This window comes from Phragmites australis, chromosome 13 (genome assembly GCF_958298935.1).
Source record: "Phragmites australis chromosome 13, lpPhrAust1.1, whole genome shotgun sequence".
In the NCBI taxonomy this organism is placed as follows: Eukaryota; Viridiplantae; Streptophyta; class Magnoliopsida; order Poales; family Poaceae; genus Phragmites; species Phragmites australis.
This window is the reverse complement of record NC_084933.1, coordinates 27,086,656-27,107,861: the sequence shown is the minus strand read 5'-3', so window position 1 is coordinate 27,107,861 and position 21,206 is coordinate 27,086,656. Positions and strand designations below refer to the sequence as shown.

Below are 21,206 nucleotides of genomic sequence, written 5' to 3'. Positions count from 1 at the left end.
CTTTTCAATTTGAGTTTTTAACATAAACAGAAGTTCAAAACAGATGAAAACAAACAGTCCATCAGCAATTTACAGTTCTGTGCATTCAGGGGTTAAACCCGTACACCACGAGTGTAGCGTGACGCGTTCTTGACAAATCCACTAGTTTTCGAACGGAACGTAAACTTTGACCCTCAAAAGGATTAGAAAAATTCGTGTTTGCCATTAGTTGTTAATATAGGATAAATACAGTTCAATGACTTCAACGACCACTCGCACCACGGCAATAGTCAATTTGGGGTGGAGAGGGATGAGGATGCTGACGCATTCAGGGACGTGAAAAGAGGAACTTTCATTTTCAATCTGAATCCCCGCGCTTGACTCTGGGGTCTGAGAAGTGATCTTGTCTGATTGCATGTCTACAAGTTAAGTCAAAGGTAATTGAGTAAGGGCAACTCCAATCGAACCCCTTCTTTTGGTCCCCTACTCTTTTAAATAGGGGTCTCCCTATCCAGATTTCATCCCTTACTACTATGCGCACTCCAACCGAACCCCTACTTCGACACCTTAAAATCCACTCTCCTCTATTTTAATCATATGTTATAACTAACAAGTCATATTTTTAATTTGAATGGATATTTCTTCAACGGCTATATTTGTAACGACTATATTTCGAACAACTATTTTTACAACGGCCACATTTCCAACGGCTACTTGTCCAACGGCTATATTTCTCTGCTCTATATATGCATGCTCGAACCGTCTGGTTTCTACACCAATCCATTGGCCTTCTTGTTTCACCTCTTCCAGAAATGAGTCGTTTCTCTCGCTTAGCTTCGTCGTCGTCGTCCTCGTCGGACGATGACAAAGATGAAGAATTGTTCATCGCATTGCAGCAAGCACACAGTCAATATCAAGCTATGCAAGTTCCTCGATGGGGCGGGTCTGTACCAGGGCGTCAGTATGTTCATCGCGATAGAGAAGCCGGGCATTGGAGGCTGTACAACGACTACTTTTCAGATGCTCCGACCTACGGGGCAAATTTCTTTCGCCGCAGGTTTGCAATCAGTCAAACCTTTCTTTCATATTCTTTCTGTTGTGAGTCCGCTTGTTTTCTTATTATCGTATTTTGATCAGGTTTAGAATGAACCGTGATCTGTTTCTTCGCATAGCACAAGCCATAGAGCAACATGATAATTACTTTATGCAAAAAAGAGATAGAAATGGACGTCTTGAGTTATCATGTTTGCAGAAGGTTACCGCAGCATTCCAGATGATAGCTTATGGAGTAGCAGCTGATTTTATGGATCAATATGTCCGTTCTGCTGAAAGCACGAACATAGAAAGTCTTAGAAGGTTTGCCAAAGCGGTTGTCGAAGTTTATGGATATGAGTATTTGAGATCCCCAAATGAGGAAGACACATCTAGATTACTTGCGATTGGAGAGAGTAGAGGTTTCCCTGGAATGCTTGGGAGCATAGATTGTATGCATTGGGGATGGAAAAATTGTCCTGCAGCATGGCAAGGATAGTACACCGGCCATGCGCATGAGCCAACAATCATTCTTGAAGCTGTTGCTTCTAAAGATCTTTGGATTTGGCATGCTTTTTTTGGTTTAGCAGGGTCTCACAATGATATCAATGTTCTTCACCGTTCTCATCTTTTTGCAAAGCTAGTCGAAGGGGAAGCTCCACAAGTTAATTACACTGTCAATGGTCATAATTATACAATGAGGTATTACCTTGCAGATGGCATCTATCCTCAATGGGCGACATTTGTGAAGACCATACCACAGCCACTGGGAAATAAGAGAAAATATTTTGCCAAGGCACAGGAGGCAGTTCGGAAGGATGTTGAAAGAGCATTTGGAGTTCTACAATCTCGTTTCGCCATTGTTCGTGGACCAGCCCGATTCTGGGATAAAGATACCCTAAGACAAATTATGATAGCTTGTGTCATCATGCATAATATGATTGTTGAAGATGAGAGGGATGAAGATGAACAGATGCAGTACGAGTATGTTGGCCAACTTGTGAGACCTACACCGCGTGAAGTTCGTAATCGTACTCCGGAGCTACATGATTTCCTTCAAGCTCATAATAACATCAGGAATAGGGAAACTCACTCTCAACTTCAAGAAGATCTAGTTGAGCACCTCTAGCAACGTCATGCAGACATGTATTGATTATTCAATCATGTATCCTTGTGTTTTATTTCCCAATCATGTATCCTTGTGTTTTATTTCCCTACCATGTATTTCGTTTTCATCTATGTATCCTTCTGTTGTTTTCAATAAAGTATCCTTGTATTTTTTTTAAACAATAGCACAAAGGCCACACACACATATCAAACATCAAGGTTGACACATTATAAAAATGAAGGAAACAAATCACGTAGTCCAAACACATAGATCATACATAAATAAACTGCAGCAAACATAGAACATAGTCCAAACATGTAGTTTATACATCAAAGTTCATGCATGAGATCTCAACTCGCGCCACCTCGCTCCTGTCGAGCAATGATCTCATCTTGTAGGCTCATGTAGAATCTTTTTTGCCTCTCACTCAAACCACTCAGATCCATATTCATCACTCGCTCATCTCCCATGGATTGTTTCAACTGAAGTTCTTTTTCCTGGATGTCAAGCTTCCTATTCTCTACTTGTTTGTAGGCCTCAATCTTTTTATTCTTAACTTCTTGTTTCAACTCAAGTCTCCTAGTCTCAAGTGCAAGCCTCTCATCATTACGTTCTTTTTTCTTCATCTCTTTCAACTCATCAATCTTTTCCCTCCTCGACCAATGATTTTTCATTGCCTCCATGCAAAGGGTATCTCCTTGTGAGATAGTATTTTTATATCGCCGGGCCTTCTCCTTCTTCCTACCATCCGGCCTTCCTTTCATTGGAGAACTATGAGTGACACCATCTTCCTCATCACCATGATGCCTTTCATTGGTTCCAGGAGTGCATGAGCTTGGACTTGCATTGGAGCTTGTCTTCTGTTTTTTATGAGAGATTGCGTCATTCCACTTTGGTGCGTGCTGCACCACATTCCAACAATGCAAGAAAGGAAATGACCTCTTCTTCGGATCTTTTTCCTTGTAGATCGCACATGCTTGTTGTACCTACACAAGTGAATATGAGTTAGTAGCTATACAGGAAACATAGACATGTGTCAACCAACAAAAATACATTGCTTTCTACCTTATCTTGCTCTGTCACACCACTTTGCCTCCTATTTTGAATCTGAGCATACCAGCCACAGAACTTGTTTACACCTTCTTGAATGAGAGCCCAACGGTGAGAGAGCGAGCTAACATTACGATCCGAATCAAAATTCCTATGGGCATGGTAGTGATCATGAATACGCTTCCAATACGTACTACGGTTTTGATCAATGCCCTGGACTGCATCTTGGCTTATTTTAAGCCATGCCGAGACCAACAAAAGGTCCTCCTTCTCACTAAAATTTCCACCTCTCTTCACCTTTTGTGTCACAACCGGAGTAGCTTCGACAATTTGATGTCCTGCAATGATTTGTTCTTCAGGGGGGCTTGCATATTGGGAGTCTTCCCACTCGCCCCCAGCTCCTCCGTTCAACAAGTCCATGAAGCTAGCCATTCCTACCCCTGCATCACAACATCACAATGCAAAACAATTAAATTACAGCATGTGACAAATGCACAGCTATCATAAATCATATGCATTTGAAAACAACAAAATTATCTGAATTTGCAACAAAACTATCTAAACTGCTCTCTTCTCTCTGCTCTTCTCTCAACCGCAACTCTTCTATGAACCCCCACATCTCTCCCTCTCTCCAATCTCCAATCCCTCTCTCTCTCTCCGATGGGGGCGCACACGGTGGAGGGGCCGACGCCCTTGGTGTGCAGCGCAGAGGGCTGAGGGGGCGGCGCCCTCTGGTCTCCGACGCAAAGGGGTTGAGGGGGCAGTGCCCTCCGGTGTGCGCCGCGGCGGGTAGAGGGCCCTTCGGTGTGCTGTGCGGATGGGCGGAGGGAACTCGAGGAGGGGATGGCGCAAGGGACGGCGGCCGATCGCGACGGATGGCGCAGGGGCTGGCGGCCGACCGGGGCAGATGGCGCAGGGGGCGGCGCCCGACCGCGGCAGATGGCACAGGGGCGGCGGCCGACCGGGCCGGCGGCCCGAGCTGCACTCGCGCGAGGGCACAACGGCGGGGGCCGACCACCTCCTCTCCCAGGTTGGTCTCTCTCTCTCTCCGGTTCTCTGTGGCGGAGGGCAGGCAGGGGGCGTGGGGAGCGCAGCGGCCCACATCTGGCCCGGCGCGGTGCAGGGCGGCGGCGGGAGAACCAGACGCGGTGGCCATGGCTGCCGGCCCAAATCGAGGCAACGATGGGCGGCAGCGGGAGGTGGAGCATGGGGAAGGAGGAGATGGAAAACGCACCTCCACGATGAAACCTCCGAGAGGGCGCGGGAGAGGCGGCGGTTGCTCCGGTCAGTCGAATCGGGAGTCCCGGGAGCTTCCCTCCGAGTGGGGGTGGAGAGGGGAGGAGTAGGGATGCCCGACGGACTGGGGGCTGTAACGGGAGTCGGTTGGAGACAATTTTTTGCGTTTTCTCTTCTTTTTACGGGTAGGGGGCCAAGAAAGGAGCCGGTTGGAGTTGCCCTAACATGACTCATCAATAGAGATTGATAGGACCCTCCACTATTTTATAAAGAATTAGTGGGAGAAAATGAGGCATATGAGAAGCACGAACAAGGAATTCAACATGGAGTTCCACCTCTAGCCGCGTCCTGTGTGCTGCCAGGGATACTAGCCATTACAAGGAATTCACATATTTGAACACAAGTGGTGGTTTCTGTATTTAGTCTCCCCACTTCGAGTCTTGATAAGCTTGTCCAAAAAGCAACCCAGGTCAAGACAAAAAGGAAAATGTGTCACTTCATTTTGGATGGAAAATGAGCCAGTTCTTATATGACTTTTAAAGAATTGGAGTGTTAGTTGATAAATAATTATTGAGGTATTTTCTGTGGCCTATCTTTTCTTCTCAATGAGACAACGACCAATCCTCAAGAAAATGCTTTGCCCATTTCTCCTATTTCTTCCATCCTGTTAAATTGTCGAGAAACTTGTCCAAACACAGCTAGCTAGAGACCAATAAATGAACCAGTTCCGACTTCCATGATCTAAGTCCTTCAGTCTTAATTGATAAATGAGTGTTTCGGTATTCTTTGCATGGCATATCTTCTCTTGTCAACGAACACAGAAGGAAATGCTTATCCCATTTCTCCTGCAGTTGTTCCTCCTCCTCACATGCTTCTTTCCACTCTTTGTTTTTTTCTTTCTAGAATACGTAGGAGAATTACATATCTTTGTATTAAGAAGAAAAAAAATCCGAGATTACATAATGACATTGGGAGGTCAAACCTTATAGTAGGGCACCAAGAGAGGAAAAAAGGAAACGCAGTAGAAGCACACGAATTTACACTGTAAAGATCAACTAAAGGCAGACAAGAAACATAATGAATTGTCGAAAACCCAAGTTACTGAGCCAAACAGCCGCAACCTCTCTCTCAGAATGGTTAGGTGCTTCGCCTCGGCGCCGCACCATCGATCGACGTCTTCCCAGATCAAAGCAACCAAGGAGTCCGAAGAGATACAACAGTTCTTGAAGATCACATCGTTACGCGGTATCCAGATTCTCCAACAGACCAGCAGGGTTAGGGAGTCCAACCCTTTCCACAAGTCCGAGGCCACCCTCCCCCGAGTATTTGACCACCAATCGAGGAGTGTAGTATCTGCAAACGAAGTGTGGACACCCGTGACCCGCCACCAAATTTCTCGGGCCAAATAGCAATGCAAAAACAGATGATCAGTGGTCTCTGGCAATTGCATGCAATGAGAGCAGGCATCGTCACTTTGCAGACCATGCCTTCGCTTATGTGCTGCCGTCCAAAGCTTACCGTGAAGTGCGAGCCAACCGAAAAATTTGATCTTCGTTGGTGCCCACGTCCTCCATAGCATCCCTATAACATAAGGTGATATGTCGAGCTTGCGGAGTATTGACCGAAAAGAGACCATCTCCAAACAACCTGGTCATCTTCGTTGCTCAGGGTGATGGACTTCAAATGGCTCCAAAGTTGCAGATATTGGTACAAAGCCGGTAAAGTTAGCGGACTGGCAATATCTCGGATCCATTGCCGGTTGCAAAGAGCAACCTCAACTGTTGTTCTCCACAAATCTCTCACGGCAACACACCGGAAGAGATCGGGAGCCGAGAAATGAATGGAGGATCCACTGAGCCAAGCATCCGTCCAAAACAACGTGGATTTACCGTTACCAACCATAAAGGTGGTTGATGCATCAAACAACGCCTCCACAATCCTCTCATGGTACATTGGCAGTGTGACCCAAGGCTTGGATGAGTTGGACCTCTGCCACCAGATCCATCTCAAGCGCAGGGCAAAGCCAGCTAACCTAAGATTTTCAATGCCCAGACCATCGAACTCCCGCAGACTGCAAACAGTAGACCAAGCCAGGGAACTACGGTTGCCAGAGGAGGAATTCTCCCTAGCCCAAAGGAAGGCTTTCTGATTCTTGTCCACCTCCTTGATCACCCATGGTAGAACCGAAATAGAGAGCATCATATGGATAGGAGTTGAAGAAAGCACATATCACTACGTGAAAAAAAAGTCATTAGTGACGGGTGATAACCGACATTAGTGAAAAGTCCCGTACCCATCACTCTTACAGCGTCACTAATGATAGGTCATTAGTAACGGATCATAACCATGATCCGTCACTAATATTCAGTCATTAGTGACAGGTCGTAATCGTGATTCATCACTATTGACTGAACATTAATGACAGGTTGTAATCTTGACCGGTCACTTTTGACTGAACATTAATGACGGGTTGTAATCTTGACCAGTCACTAATAATCAATGAACATTTTTACCTGAGCCATCCCAACGCAGGCCCATCACATATGCCTTATAAGCCATTTTTTCACATTATTTTCAAGTTTACGTTCCATGTGAATCAAACCCGCGACCTCCTCCTCATGTGTGTACCTTACTACCTCTACACCTCGAGTACACCAATTTGACATTGTGAGACACCACATGTGGAACCTGGCAGTGATGGCTAGCCTAAAACTGGACAGGGCCTCTTCAGCCATAGGGTCATGTTCCCTAGGAAAGATAAGGTCACGGTTGTTGAGTGGATCCACAATGGGGTCCTGCACCCCACTCAGCGACAGCTCGCTGGATGTGCCCACAGGCAGAGACATGTGAGGGAACCTGCCCTCATTAGCTGCACTGCAGAAGGAGCCAAACAGGATAGGCATGGACGTCGAGGAAGGATGGAGAACACCATCCGCCCAACGCACACCATGGCCACATCCACTTGTGGCCGAAGCTGGATGACTAGTTGCTGAATTTGGCAACGGCAAGAACAACATCTGCCTTGCATGCGAAATACCATACCGACCCATGCCACTGGCGAGAGGCCTGTCTCTATCGCCATCGATAGAAGGAACGAAACCACCGTTACTGCTGGAGGAGGACAGAGGCTGAAACTTAGCCAAGGATGTAAGCCAGATGGTGATGTTGAAGCGGAGCATCATTTTCTCCATAACGTATGGCAGGAGGTCGCCAAAGATCTCTGAGTGAGAGGGTCTTCGTAGCGGATGGCACAATCAGGCTCTGTAACCTCCATGGTGACCGCATTGGGGATGTATTGAGGAGAGTCACACCGAGCAACTACATAGAAGGAGGCAAGGTCTGCCCGCTCTGCCATGTTAGTGTCGTCCTCCAGCCACTCATCCCAGCAGTGGCGCCCTAGGAGGATCTGAGTCGTGGAAACGGACGAAGTGTGAGGTTGGACGCCTTGAAGGGCAACGACCAGTCGGAAGCCAAAGACTCTAGCAGACGCATAGGACAAACGAGTCCACGACCGGAAGAACCACACCACAGTCGAATGCGCTGGCTGTCCGCTGGTAGCAAGGATGGCATCCTAAGTGGATTGCGATGCGCAGATGATCAAAAAATTGTCTGGGAAGAAAAGCTTGACAGTGAACTCCTCAACAAGAATGCCAATGCTGCCGGAGATGAAGTCGGACAACTGAGAAGCCTGGAGATCATGTCTGGCATAGTCCGCATGTGCCAGGAGCGCCCACAGCAAATGACCCTCCTTCGCGGAGAAGGTATTCAACCAAGGAACAACGTAGCGCTCAGGCACTGCATCGGTTTGGACAACAACCTCATGAGATGAGGTCTGAGAGGTAGCAATGTTGAATCCAAGTGCGAGGTGATCCAGCAGAGACGGGTTGGCCAATGGCGCCAGGGGGGAAGGTGGGGTAGGTCCCCACACCGCCGAACTGGAGGGAGTGGACAACCGAGAGTACTGCTGTCTCAAGGGCGGGTAAGGCCCCTAGCCGCTGAGCCAGACAGCATGGAGGCGACAGTTGGCGAGAGCTGAGGGATCTGATGGCGGCGGTCGGACCCATTAGACCCGGAGGAGCTGGCTCGAGGGCATTTACAATCCTTTGCGTGGTGGCGGAAGCCCCTGCAGCGAAAGCACCAGGGAGGGAGACAGCATGCTACCCGTCAATGCGTCCATGACAGATAGTTCAGACACCGGCCATCGAGGGTGGCTGGCTGCGCCTAGGTGACGGGGAAGGCATGCACGCAGGACCATCCACCAACCTCCTAAAGCACCAACGATCAGTGATGAGCGTTCATCTGACATCTTGGACACCGTTCGGCTTGCCAGCGGTTACCGTAGGGGAAGGGTGGGGTTGACTGACCCGAAGGGTGGGGTTGACCGACCCGAAGGGGGTGGGGGGACGGCAGGCTCGCTGGTGGCAGAGATGCAAGACGGCACCAGGTGGCCGGACGACATACTGGGAAGAACTCTCTTCCCTTTGCACTCCGCTAGGAGCTTGCCCGAGCTGCGAAACAAAGCAATGGAGGGATGCGAAAACAACGACGAATCATGCAACCACCGCTGCACCTTCGTTCTACCCATGAAGTTCACACTAGGGCAGAAAGGGGGAGCTAGAGGAGATAGGGAAGAGGAGGTCACCTGGATAGGGGCTGGAGAGGTGGCCACCTGAGAGGGGGAGGGTGGACGCTGGGCTCGGGGTGAGCATCGGCGGAGGGGGGGGGGGGGAGAGGGGGAGGGGAGTGCGAAATCACTCCCTCACCAATGATCTTCACTTCCTTCCACCCTTTGTTCATCCTATGTATCCAAGCACCTCCAGGTGCTCCAATATTTCCATTCCTTATCCTTTTGGTATTACTGGCGAGAGCACCTTCTTGTCCCGAGGGTTCAAGATATCATGTGAAGCTGGTGGTCCGGTGCTGCCTATTGGAAACAAGTGTTGGGATTCTTAACATCTCATTGCTCGATGGTAACATCTCATTGGCTAGTGTTAATTCTAAGCAATGTAATGGGAACTCTAGCGTTAACCTTGAGGGAACTATCTTCACATTCTCAGATACAAGAAACAAGTTCACAGTTGTGGGTTGTAATGTGGTGGCCATGGTGTTGAATGGTAGTAGTGGGTATAGTGGTGGTTGTGCTTCCTTTTGCTCTACCAAAGATAACATCGTAAATGGCCAAGCACCTGTGCTGAAAAGTTTAAAGAAGCTGGAGTATATCCAACAAGGACAACAACACTCCACCATGCGGCGAGGCCTTCATCGTGGAGCAAAACTCGTCTGTGTTCTCAAGTGTTGACTTGAATAACATAAATAATACAAATCCTCAATACCAACTTGTTGCGCTTGAGTGGTTTATAGATGGCAGCAGCTGCGAGGAGGCAAAACAATCATATGCCTGCCGGGAGAATACCTACTGCTACAACTCATCTAATGGAATTGGTTACTGCTGCAATTGCTCCCATGGGTTTGAGGGGAACCCGTACCTGCAAGGGCCTGATGGATGCCAAGGTAACAAACTCTTTTATGCTTATAATTCCGGGTCTTGCAGTCGCTAGCTTTTGTTTCTTGAACTTTAGTTGGCAACCACAATCCATGTCTGATATCTGTTTGGTCTCATGTGGATCGGATCCTCTGACTTGAAGAAGGGAAGTCACCGGTGAACAGTATTTTCTGTGAGACGGTGAACAATGCTGTGACTTTACTCCTCTGTAGCTCTGCTAGTGCTTCTCTTCATTCTTGGTTTCTGGACCCATTGGCTTGTTAAGAAGAGGAAACTTTCAAAGATAAGACAGATACTTTATGCAGAATGGTGGCTTGCTGTTGAAGCAGTAGGTGTTTTCTCAGAGGGCACCACTACATATATTCACCTCGAGTGACCTTGACAAAGCAACCAGCAACTTCAGTGATGACAATATTATTGGTAGAGGGGGGTTTGGGACCGTGTACAAAGGCATATTATCCAATCTAATGGTTGTGGAAATCAAGAAGGCACAACGAGTTCATCGGAGCCAAATGGAACAATTCGTCAATAAGCTGGTCATCCTTTCACAAGTAAACCACGAGAATATGGTCCAGCTACTAGGATATTGTCTTGAGACAGAAGTTCCCTTATTGGTATATGAATTCATTACCAATGGGACCCTTTTTCATTATCTTCACAATACATCAGTTCCAATGTCATCGGTGTACCGTCTAAGCATTGCAGGTGAAACTGCATCAGCACGTGCATACTTACACTTAGCTACAAAGATACCGATAATTCACGGAGATATCAAGTCATCAAACATACTCCTTGACAGGAGCTTCGTCGCAAAGGTATCCGTTTTTTGTGCCTCAAGACCAGTACCGTGCAATCAGACCCATGTGACAACCTTAGTGCAAGGGACACTAGGGTACATGGACCCTGATTCAAGGTGCAAGGGACACTAGGGTACATGGACCCTGATTCAAGGTGCAACTGACTGAGAAGAGTAATGTATACAGCTTTGATGTGGTACTTATCGAGCTACTGACAAGGAAGAAACCTATTTCTGATGGTACAATGGAAGAGGTGAGAAGCTTAGAACTGCATTTTAGTGTGTTATTCCATCAAAATCAGTTGTTGGAGACTGTAGATCCTGAAGTAGCTGAGGAAGCTGGAATGAGACATGTTGAAATAGTTGCAAAGTTGGCTTTGCGATGCTTAAGGTTGAAAGGTGAAGAAAGGCCAAGGATGATAGAGATTGCAATTGAACATGAAGCGATGAAAAGGCTGATAAAACAACATGTGATCAAGAAGAGCCAGCCTCTGCTTCAGGAGTCAATGTGCCAAGAAGAGATGAGTATTGACACATCATCAAGTCCGTGCCTTGATGGTGATAGCATTGCTGAAGATGAAAGCATGAAGATCATTCTGCTCCCACCCAGGAATCTCATCTAACTCTGTCATAAAAAATGGTTTATTTAGCCAAGATAAAAAAATGGTTTTAGCTTGTTCCCAACTTATTGGTTCCATCTTAGTAATCTCTTCCTCTTGTGCTTAGCAATCAATTAAGGCTATGTTTGGCAGAGCTCTAGTTATGTATCTACTTCACATATCCACAATGGATCTGGAGCTCTGCTGAACCAATGGAGTTGGTGCTAGACAGAGGGCGCCTAGGCGACAAGGCAAAGGGCGGAAGGCGGCCGGAGGAGGGCGACTAGGGGGAGGGCAGCTGGGCTGAGGGCATGGGGGTAGTTAGGCAGCGAGCGTAGGGCGGGGGTGATAGCTAGGCAGTGTGTGAACGATCGATGGATATTACCTCAATAGTAATGGTGGGTTATTTTTCCCCAACTCCACAGATCAGACTTTTGTGGAACATCTTTTTACCTACTCTATAAATTTGTACTGTGAGAAGATCAACTACACAGATCAGACTACCCCAAGAAAATATGGAGCTACCCCGTTTGGTAGGGTTTCACCCAGATCCAACGCGGATCCTAGATTTGGAGCTCTACTAAACACATCCTAAATTCCCGAAATATGGTTATATCAGGGTTTTTCAATGAGTTATTTGTCCAGTCTCCGTTCAGTTGTTTTTTTCTATGTTCCACTCATAGTTTAAGAACTCATAACAATTCGGCTAAAGATACCGACTTGGATTGTACCAAACGTTAAGAAAGAAATAAGAAACTTACGCTTGTTTCTGAATCTGACCATCGGCATTTTACAGTTCTTCACTCGCATAAATTCCATCCACGGTTTTGCGAAATGCAATTTGCACCAAACTATATAAATTCAACCCATTCCCAGTAAGGTTGCCGTATTGAGACTGTCATAGCTAATTGCAGTTTCCTTTAAAAAAATAAATATAGTTGCAGTTACACAGAGTACTAGGCGGTAGGCACCAACTGTTAGTAAGATTTGGCAAGTGGATGGCTGACTTGCCATTCCTCTTCGGAAAATAATCTTTCAGCCTTCTCTGCTGAGTAACATGGTGCTTGCTGCACTGGTGATGAAAGCAAATATCAAAGGATCACTATCGCAACAGTTCACTGTGAACTTCTTACGCTTAAATGAAATGCGTGTGTTAGACGGGAACATTAAAACTCATAACATGAAATTTCAGCCTCACGGGGTAGTTACAGACTTGGACTGACATAAATCAGTTCATAAAACTCATAACACCTTGATTTCCCCTTAAGCTGCATGATGGCAATTCAGGGCTGTTTGGATTCTGGCTTTTGGGCTTTTGCTGAAAGCTGGCTTCTGGCTTTTACCTTTTGGTTGTTAGTTTTTACGAAGATTTTTTAGGTTCTTAGCACATCAAAAATTAGAAAATGCAATCTCAGTTAGTTTCTCAGTTTTTAGTTTATTTTATTATAAACTAGTTTTTCAACTTTTTAAAAATTCACTTTTTAGAATCATGTTTGTTTCAGTTTTTAGCTTCTGAGAAGCAAAAGCTAGCCAAAAGCTGAAACAAACCGGGCTTGATTCTGTTGGGTTAAAGGGTGACAAATGACAAGAGGACACCCACAGTTGGATCGTTAACTAATTAGGTGTGACTAGACAATGTAGATTCTTATATGACTTCGGAATTCAGATACATGGTGGCCAGATTTGGACGGCTTGACTTAAAACCAAATTCTAGGAACCTAATTTAACAGTACCATTTCAAGGCTTTATGCTATAATTGGATCTGACCCCAGAGTTGGGACTGCGAAGACTTCTCTGCAGTTACTGGTGAGTGGTGACCTAATAGTGGTTTGAACAGTTCTACACAATAACTTCATAATTATATTGTACATTTTCTGTCTACTGTAATAGGAACATCATCTTGGCATATGAGAAGAAGATAGGATTTCAGCCTCCATGCTGCACTGTGCACTTATTTCTGAAGAATTCTGGTTGGAAATCGGTCTGGTCTCATGTATAAGGTGATCTTCCACTTGTTCATTATTTTTGTGTACCGACTCATCATTTCTTCTGATAGTCTGCTCCATGGTGAATGACCTTCTCAGGCCATCTAAAACTGAAGCCACCTCCTTCATAGCAGGCCGTTCTTCTCCCTTCAAATTTAAGCACCTTACTGAAAGCTCTGCAATGGCATACAGTTGCTCTTCACCTGCTTCTGCCAAAATGTGTGGCTCTGTCTCCTGAAGTAGGCGCGCTTCATTAAACAGAATCACCAGGTACATAGCCAAGTTACGTGATTCTTCCGGCCTGGCTACAGAAATAGGTTTCTGCCTGGTCAATAGCTCTGCAAGAACTACCCCGAAACTGTAAACGTCGCTCTTCTCAGTGAGTTGGCTGCTTTGGAAATATTCAGGATCAAGGTATCCAATAGTCCCTTGAATAAGAGTTGTCACATGAGTTTGATCAAATGGGACTGATCTTGATGCACCGAAGTCTGATATTTTGGCCACGAAGTTCTCATCCAACAGTATGTTGCTTGATTTGATGTCTCTGTGTATGATTGGTATAGAAGACGTGGAGTGCAGATAGGCAAGTGCTTCTGCAATTTCTGCTGCTATCCTTAAGCTATCTTCCCATGTTAGAGGGTGAGGCACATTTCTGTTGTGGATGTACTGGAAGAGTGTTCCATTAGGTATGAATTCATAAACCAACAATGGAACTGGTGTTTCTAGACAGCACCCCAGAAGCTTGACAACATTTTGGTGATCAATCTGTGATAATATGGTGATCTCATTGACAAATTGCTCCACCTGGCTCTCGTCAAACACCTTGGACTTCTTTATGGCGACCACTGTTTTATCTGGAAGAATACCCTTGTACACTATACCATGTCCACCTCGGCCAAGGATTCGACTCTCACTGTAGTTGTCAGTAGCAGTTTTGAGCTCTTCTGCACCAAATATCTTTGCTGACAAGCCCTCCTGTTGAGATGTGATTGCTGAAAATTTCTGCTGCAGTAGCAAGCCTCCATTCTTCCTGAATAACTCGGCTCTCTTTCTTTCCACCTTTCCTTTCTTCATGGCCCAGCAGTAGCACGACACTGCAGTGGTCATTGTAACCACAAGTGCAAGACCTGCACCTGCAGATGTTGGAGAAGACATGTATTACGTGCAAGTCTTCTTTCCAAATGACTCATGTGGGAGTGACATTGCGAGTAATACAAATAGGACTGAGTGACTGATGATCGACGAATTGATTATTTGTCTGCAGATTGTACATAGTACCAGATTACTTGTAAGTTCTAACTGCCCCCATACAGATGCGATGTTGAGGTAATATTTACGACCATCATAAATTGTCATTTCTCTTTATCATTATTCATTACCAATGGTGTGTTTAGTCTAGTTTACCTGCCTTCTGATTCATAAATTGTGAAATTGAAACTTATATACGATGATGCCTTATTTATGTAGTTCGTTCACCATTTGCATGAACCATTACAACAGCAGCACGTCCTATACTAGATCAGTAGGCCAGGATAGGAGAACTGTTTACCTGAGGATTGCATCAATAGAAAAAGAATGACAGAAAAGCAAATGCAATGATGTAAAGTGGTATGTCTGGTATTGAGTAAGTTACCCAAAACAGTGACCAGAGGAAAGGGCTTTTGACAGCCACTACCCATTTTCCGGCCATCACCACTCATGCCTTGAGGGCAGGCACAGGAAGCAATTCCTTCTCCTTGCACAGCAATGCAGTACTTAATGTATGTGCAGGGGTTCTTTTCTGGGTTACTGCACACACCGAGACCTGAGAGATAGCCAAAGATCATCAGCGACATCCCATTAGAGAGATGGTTTTTTCCTCCCAAATAGAAAGAAAATGACATAGCACTAGAGGCCCAGTACGCCAAGCTATGATGTATTATACCTTGCGGTTGTTGCGTAGGGGGACCTGCATTACAAAAGAACGCTCATTATTAGATATTTTGGCAGTATTAAGTGTAATCAGGGCTTATATATTGCTATACTACTTCAGGATTTGAAGTTTTCCTACCATAAGGAACATTAGAGTTAAATTTATACTTATATGTGTAGCCATATACTGTTGAGTCATTCAGCAGCTAATCTAGTTTTGCTTTAAATGTCCCAGAAATCTTCAGCATGTTGCATTCAGAAAGTAATTTATGATGTAACTGGGCTTACATGTTACTTGTATTATTTGAAAAAATAAATAAAAAGTATATGCTAAATTGATAAAGAAGTTCAGGAATGTAGGACAATTACCAGATGGCAAAAGCCCGTCCTTGCAGCTTGTTCCTGTCCTGTAACCGTCACCGGTCATATTCTCAGGGCAAGAGCAACTAAAGCCTCCCGGAATATTGTGGCAGAAGCGCTGTAAGGTGCAATTGTTTCTAGAGGGATCCCGGCATTCGTTGATATCTTAACAAGAAACACAACACTTCGTTTCAGGAAGCAGGGAGGCAACACTTATATCCATAAAAGACAGGTAAACTCCTATCCGCTAGCATATATGTGGCAACTGAACTCTACTATGAACCAGCCTAAACGAATTAAACTCAACACCATTCTTGTTTGTGTTTGGAACAAAGCAAAAAAGAAAAGTAACTGTAGTAGTAGTGAAATGAATACTTGTGCTTGCTTTAGGATGGTTGTGCATTCCCTGAGTAATAAAATGGATACTCACTATGCGTCTATGCTCATTTCCATGTAATACATCCCATGATTTTAGGTGAAGGTTAAGTATTGTGTGCTTCCATACGAAATTGCAGGCAAACTGTGAACTGTTGGAGACTTAATGGTTGCCATTGCTGATGATGCAAAGTTCTTGCAGGAAGCCGGTGGAGTCCACCTTGAAGCAGGCACTACCTGATCAGCATTATTATTTGCAGTAACCTCCCCTAGTTTAGCTTCAGTCTAGGCCGTTCTGTTTGCCGGCAATTCGGACAACAGGGTCCTTTTCGCTTTCTTTCTCTCACCTGTTTTTCCTTTTATTTTGATCCTTGCTTGTTTTGAACCTTGATTAAGATGGTGCATCTCAAAAGAACCATATGTTCCATCTTACTATAAAGATACGCTGTGTATTATTTTTTCTCTAAAAAAAGAAGAATATGCATGTGAAATTCTACTCCATTATCTGAGTCATCTTGGAGATCCGCGGCTGATGAAGAAGCCTTACCTTCACATCCGTCTCTGACGTACGGATTCCCTTCGTACCCTTCATGGCATTTGCAGAGATAGCCCGCTCCACTGGGTGCGTCGACGCAGGCGCTCATGTCGTTGCACGGTGACTCGACGGTGTAGCTCTGGGCTTGGTCGCAGGTGGCGCGCCCAATCGCCCAATCCAATATCATCCTGCGCTCACCTGGGGGCAACAACGCTTCTTTCAGAGGCCTCTTCCCCTCGTTACTGCCGTCGAAGACTTGCTCATCCTTGCGGAGGAAGAACGCAGCGCTGCAGGTGCCGTACTCCTTACTAGAAACGTTCTCCATGGTTCTGTTGAACGTTAGGGTGAACGCCTGAGCGCCGTTCACCGGGCCCGGGATGTCGATCTGGCAGCAGGCTTCCCCAGAGCAAGAGCCGTTGATGATGGCGTTGGAGCTTCCGTAGCACGAGGTGGTGCAGCTGGCGTATGGCCAGGGACTGAAATCACCAGGTGGGTTGGTGAAGTTAGCCACGATCTCGTAGTTGCAACCGATATTGACCAGCTTGTTGCTCTTGGAGAAGGTGAACGGCGTCCCTTCCAAGTTCATAGGCCCGGTTCCGGTGGTCGGCGTCGGCTTGCCGTTGCGGTCGTAGCACACCTGCCAGATGGGCCCCGCGAAGATGACCACGTAGCTTTCCGGCGATACAAAGTTGATTTTGTACCTGTGCTCGCCGATGGGCAGCATGGCCTCCTTGTTTGGCCCACATATCACCTCGAAGCCGCTCAGAGACTTGTTTCTGACACCAAAGGGATAGGGGACGCCGTCGCACGTCATGTTCGGAGGCAGTGGCGGCGGCAGCGCCAATCCCTGCGAGAGCGAGTCGCGAGGCATCGCCGAGAAGAGAGCGAGCGCCAGGGCGAGTGGCCGTGCAACCGCATCACCCGCCGCCACTGCGGCGCCTGACCTGCTTTCTCTTCCAATCGACATGTCGCCTGCTGCTTTCGTCGTGCTCGGGCGCGACGCGCGAGAGGGTGAGGTTCTAGGGGGGATCACTGAGACTACGTTGGATTGTCTGTCCTTCTGGGCTGTCCACGGTTTTCGTTCAATCTTTCTGGAAAGCAATGTTCATTATACCAGCACTTGGAGTGAAAGGGCAGTATCCCTGTCTGGTGAGTGGAAGACTTGGGTACGTGTGAGTCAATGCATAAGGCTCAAACCAAGATTGTATTGCCATGGAAGACTTGTATGATGCGTGGACGACTGGACGGCACAATCGTGACAGGATGGCACCCTCTTGGATTGGAGTCCTTGACGCTGAGAGGCCCACTCACAAATCACTGTAGCCCAGTAATAATATGCCGTTGTAGGGAACATCGCTTATTGAGCCGGATGGATATTTAGATGCAGAGACTGGGATATGATTAATTCTACTCTCTAGAAAAACAACTACTTATGATTAGTAGTCTCGGGCTAGCAATTTTAGAAGATTCATCATCAGGGTTTCAATTACTTGGCCCATAGATTAGTATTAAGTCTGCATGCTTGTATCCGAGCTTAGGATATGAAGAGATACATGTGACTTCTTTTTTTTACCTCTCAAAATGACGTTCGAGATTAAAGTCTGGTACGTGAATTGTGGCCACCATGCATAGGGAGAAGATGAAACATAGCCTTATATTAAAAGTCATTACAATAGAATTGATCATCCGAGCTGTATCATCAATACCGGCTAGGCTAGAACCAGCACTGATGAAGTATCAGTGCTAGTTTGTAACTTTCAGCGCTCGTTCAATGATTGAGTCAAGGTCGAACTGATACTGATCAGTGTTGGTTCTTATGAAAAACCAGCATTGATACTTTAGTGTTGGCTAATAATCATAAATCGACACTGATATTACTTCCTTCATATCACTACCCTTTAGCCGTCTCCACGCCTCCACTCTTATCAGGACCGGGCCTCAGGTTCCCCTGTGTCTTATATATCAGTCCCTGAAAGCGCAAGCAAGTAGCCAAAAACAACCTCTTCCTCAGCAACAGGAGTACCTGAAAGCGCAGGCATGAGTACGAAGGTACTCGTAAGACTTAAACCATATAGAGCACATATACATAGCTCGACTCTAAGGATTATGCATTGATCATTAGCAAGGAAGATCTACAGGTTAGGTAAAACATATGCACTAAGCATCCTAGACATAAGTGTGAGCGACTGAAACAGTACCAAAAACATATGAAAAACTAACCTGCAACTAACAACTGAACAAAAATAATTGTAAACAACATGTATATCAATAAGTAAAAAACATGTATATCCCACAATACCGAACCACAAATCATACTCGAAACTCTACGACCGATGCAGATGGACAGAAGCATGCTCATGACCGAAAGCGTGGTAGTTCGAACTATTTATAGACCCTGCAGGGGATACTCCTAGACCCACACGATATGAGGACCATTCGGCTTGTGCCACCGGCCAAAATGCACACAAGGGGGTACTGGTGAAAACCTTTCCCAACCAGCCCCAACCGTTTGGATCATGCATCGCTCAGCACGGCGGTACTAGAACTACTTCCGGAGCAAACTAGTACCACTACAAGCCCGCCTGCTCACACCGTCGATGTCCAATCCCAAAAAGCCACAACTGCGAAGGTATTCGGCTCGCCTTAACATTAGATCGGTATGTGATGAGTAAGGTAAGTGCTAAAGTCAACAACGCCGACGATCGGTGCTTAACCGGCGCAAAGCGGTCTACGATGTCCGATTTTCCTCTACCGACCTACCCAGAGGAACTCCACATCCGGGCAGGATAAAACACCATCCTAGCACCGCCCACACCTCGTCTCATACTCACCACTCATACAACCATATTAATCTCAACAAGTGTATGTAATCATAAGAAGTTCCTATGCTCGCGAACAATGGGATGCGCAGTCGTTCGACTTCTACCGAATGACCTAAGCATGGCTAAGCATATAAGTCGAACTCATACCTGGACATTGACAACATCTCAAGGCTACAAGGAATGTAAATACATAAGTATTCAAAGTAAAAGAATGCAATCGGCATAGGTTCTACCCATTGGTACCTGACACTGACTCACTAAACATGCATACGTACATAAGCATATTTCATCAGTTTTAAACTTATCCAATTACACAAGAGGGATTAATATGCTTAGTTGCTTGCCTGGATGCACTGACTCAAACAGGTGGGGCGTCTCGGGATCGCCCTCGACCTCCGGGATTGACGGATCGGCGTTCTCTAAAAAGGATCAATGCATGCAATACAATGAGGATGAATGAAGTGCAAAAAGTATGCCACAAAGCTTAACAACATGCTAGAATCATAAGATATGCGAATCAACACAATACTAAGTGATCTAAACAAAATCCAGAAAATAATAGCCATTCGGAGTATCCAGAATGGTTTAGAGTATCCGGGTTCGAACCCTCCGGGTGACCCTCCAAAAATGGTGCTCGGTTGCTGCTTTTTATTTGACTGGCCCAGAGTATCCGGGTGAATCCGAAATGTCCAAGTTCTGAAGTATCCGGGCCATCCACCGGTGAAGGCTCTCGGTTAGCACTATTCTAACTCGACCCGTAACCTCCAAGTTGTTCTGGACTATCCGGGATATACCAGACACTTTGAGTGAGGTTTCGAATGAAGCTCTCGGCTACACGATCACATAACTATCCGGAGTCTTCGGGTTTGACCAAATAATCCGAGTGATACTGACTTGGGTTCTTCACGATTTTTCCCCCGGGTGATTTGACTCACTTTACAAATCCATGCTACACAAACATGCATATGCCCTATCCAAGAGATCCTAAACCAAACTCGCACCCTAAACCCTAACCAAATTTGAACACAATTCAACAGACAAATTCTGCTAAACCCGGAGTATCCGAGTCAGCCCAGAAAAGTTGTTCTCGAGTGGATTTTTGGTTGATTCGAGTTGGGATCTTTTCCAAGCCTGAAGGAAACATGTTAGGGATAGTCTAAGGGTACTAGAACTTACTCATCAACTAGCAACACGACTCTATAGCTCAAATTCGACTAAAACTCTATTTTTGCTCCAAAAAGCTCAAGAACGCCAAGAACTTCAAGAACTACTCAATTCTTTCACGAAAACGAAAATGAATTGGATAGATGGGTAGCTCATAATCTAGAGAATGCAATGGTACCACATGCATACCTTGAATCCTCCACTTGAGCTCGGATTTTAGAAGAAAAGAGAGAGTGCTTGAGTGGGAGAGGGAGAGAGGGAGGAGGCTGCTGCAGCAGCAGCTTGGGGGGAAACGTGGGGAGTGAGGAGAGGAGAGAGAGAGAGAGGGCAGGTGGGGTGCTGCCCACTTGAGGGAGGGAGTGGGTGGTTGGTGGGGCCATATGTGGAGCCCACATGTTAGAGAAAATGAGTATTTTCAATGCAACTTCAATTATTTTCTTCTCTCATCCAAATGACTTTTAACAAAGTGCATTAGTGATCGGAATTACCATTACACAAAAATTTAAGCATAATACTTAAGAAGCATAATTTTGCTTAAATACGTGATTAAGAATTTGGGACGTGACACCTTCGCATGTACATGATCGTGGACACGACTATTCGAATAGGTTTGCACTCTACAGAGTTTGTACACTGCACCCACTCGATATACTTAGCCTCCAACCATTGTAAGCAAAGGAACAAATCATACCGAGACACTACAATCATCTTTCTTGCCAGACTTTTCTACGAGATATCCCAAGTACCAAAG

At 45.8% G+C, this 21,206-nt stretch overlaps 3 protein-coding genes and 1 pseudogene across 4 annotated transcripts; 2 read left to right on the top strand and 2 right to left on the bottom strand.

Moving 5' to 3' along the window:
- Nucleotides 1-657: 657 nt before the first annotated feature.
- On the top strand, nt 658-2,140 carry LOC133889581 (uncharacterized). Its single transcript, XM_062330050.1, has 3 exons — nt 658-1,036; nt 1,117-1,463; nt 1,602-2,140. The coding sequence occupies exons 1-3, from the start codon at nt 726-728 to the stop codon at nt 2,138-2,140; spliced, it is 1,197 nt and encodes a 398-aa protein (XP_062186034.1). The 5' UTR covers nt 658-725.
- A 274-nt stretch (nt 2,141-2,414) lies between these two features.
- On the bottom strand, nt 2,415-4,631 carry LOC133887839 (glutathione S-transferase T3-like). Its single transcript, XM_062327825.1, has 2 exons — nt 3,185-4,631; nt 2,415-3,105 (listed from the first exon to the last, which is right to left on the bottom strand). Exons 1-2 carry the CDS (start codon nt 3,599-3,601, stop codon nt 2,470-2,472), a joined length of 1,053 nt encoding a protein of 350 aa, XP_062183809.1. The 5' UTR covers nt 3,602-4,631; the 3' UTR covers nt 2,415-2,469.
- A 1-nt stretch (nt 4,632) lies between these two features.
- Nucleotides 4,633-11,535, top strand: LOC133887838 (wall-associated receptor kinase 2-like; annotated as a pseudogene).
- A 1,307-nt stretch (nt 11,536-12,842) lies between these two features.
- LOC133888956 (wall-associated receptor kinase 17-like) lies at nt 12,843-17,629 on the bottom strand. Of its 2 annotated transcripts, XM_062329369.1 has the most exons (5): nt 16,482-17,629; nt 15,569-15,724; nt 15,213-15,236; nt 14,922-15,092; nt 12,847-14,421 (listed from the first exon to the last, which is right to left on the bottom strand). In XM_062329369.1, the coding sequence occupies exons 1-5, from the start codon at nt 17,434-17,436 to the stop codon at nt 13,199-13,201; spliced, it is 2,529 nt and encodes an 842-aa protein (XP_062185353.1). In that variant the 5' UTR covers nt 17,437-17,629; the 3' UTR covers nt 12,847-13,198. The 2 variants fall into 2 exon arrangements, with proteins under 2 accessions (XP_062185354.1, XP_062185353.1); XM_062329370.1 differs by lacking the exon at nt 15,569-15,724 and having other exon boundaries at nt 12,843-14,421.
- Nucleotides 17,630-21,206: the final 3,577 nt, after the last annotated feature.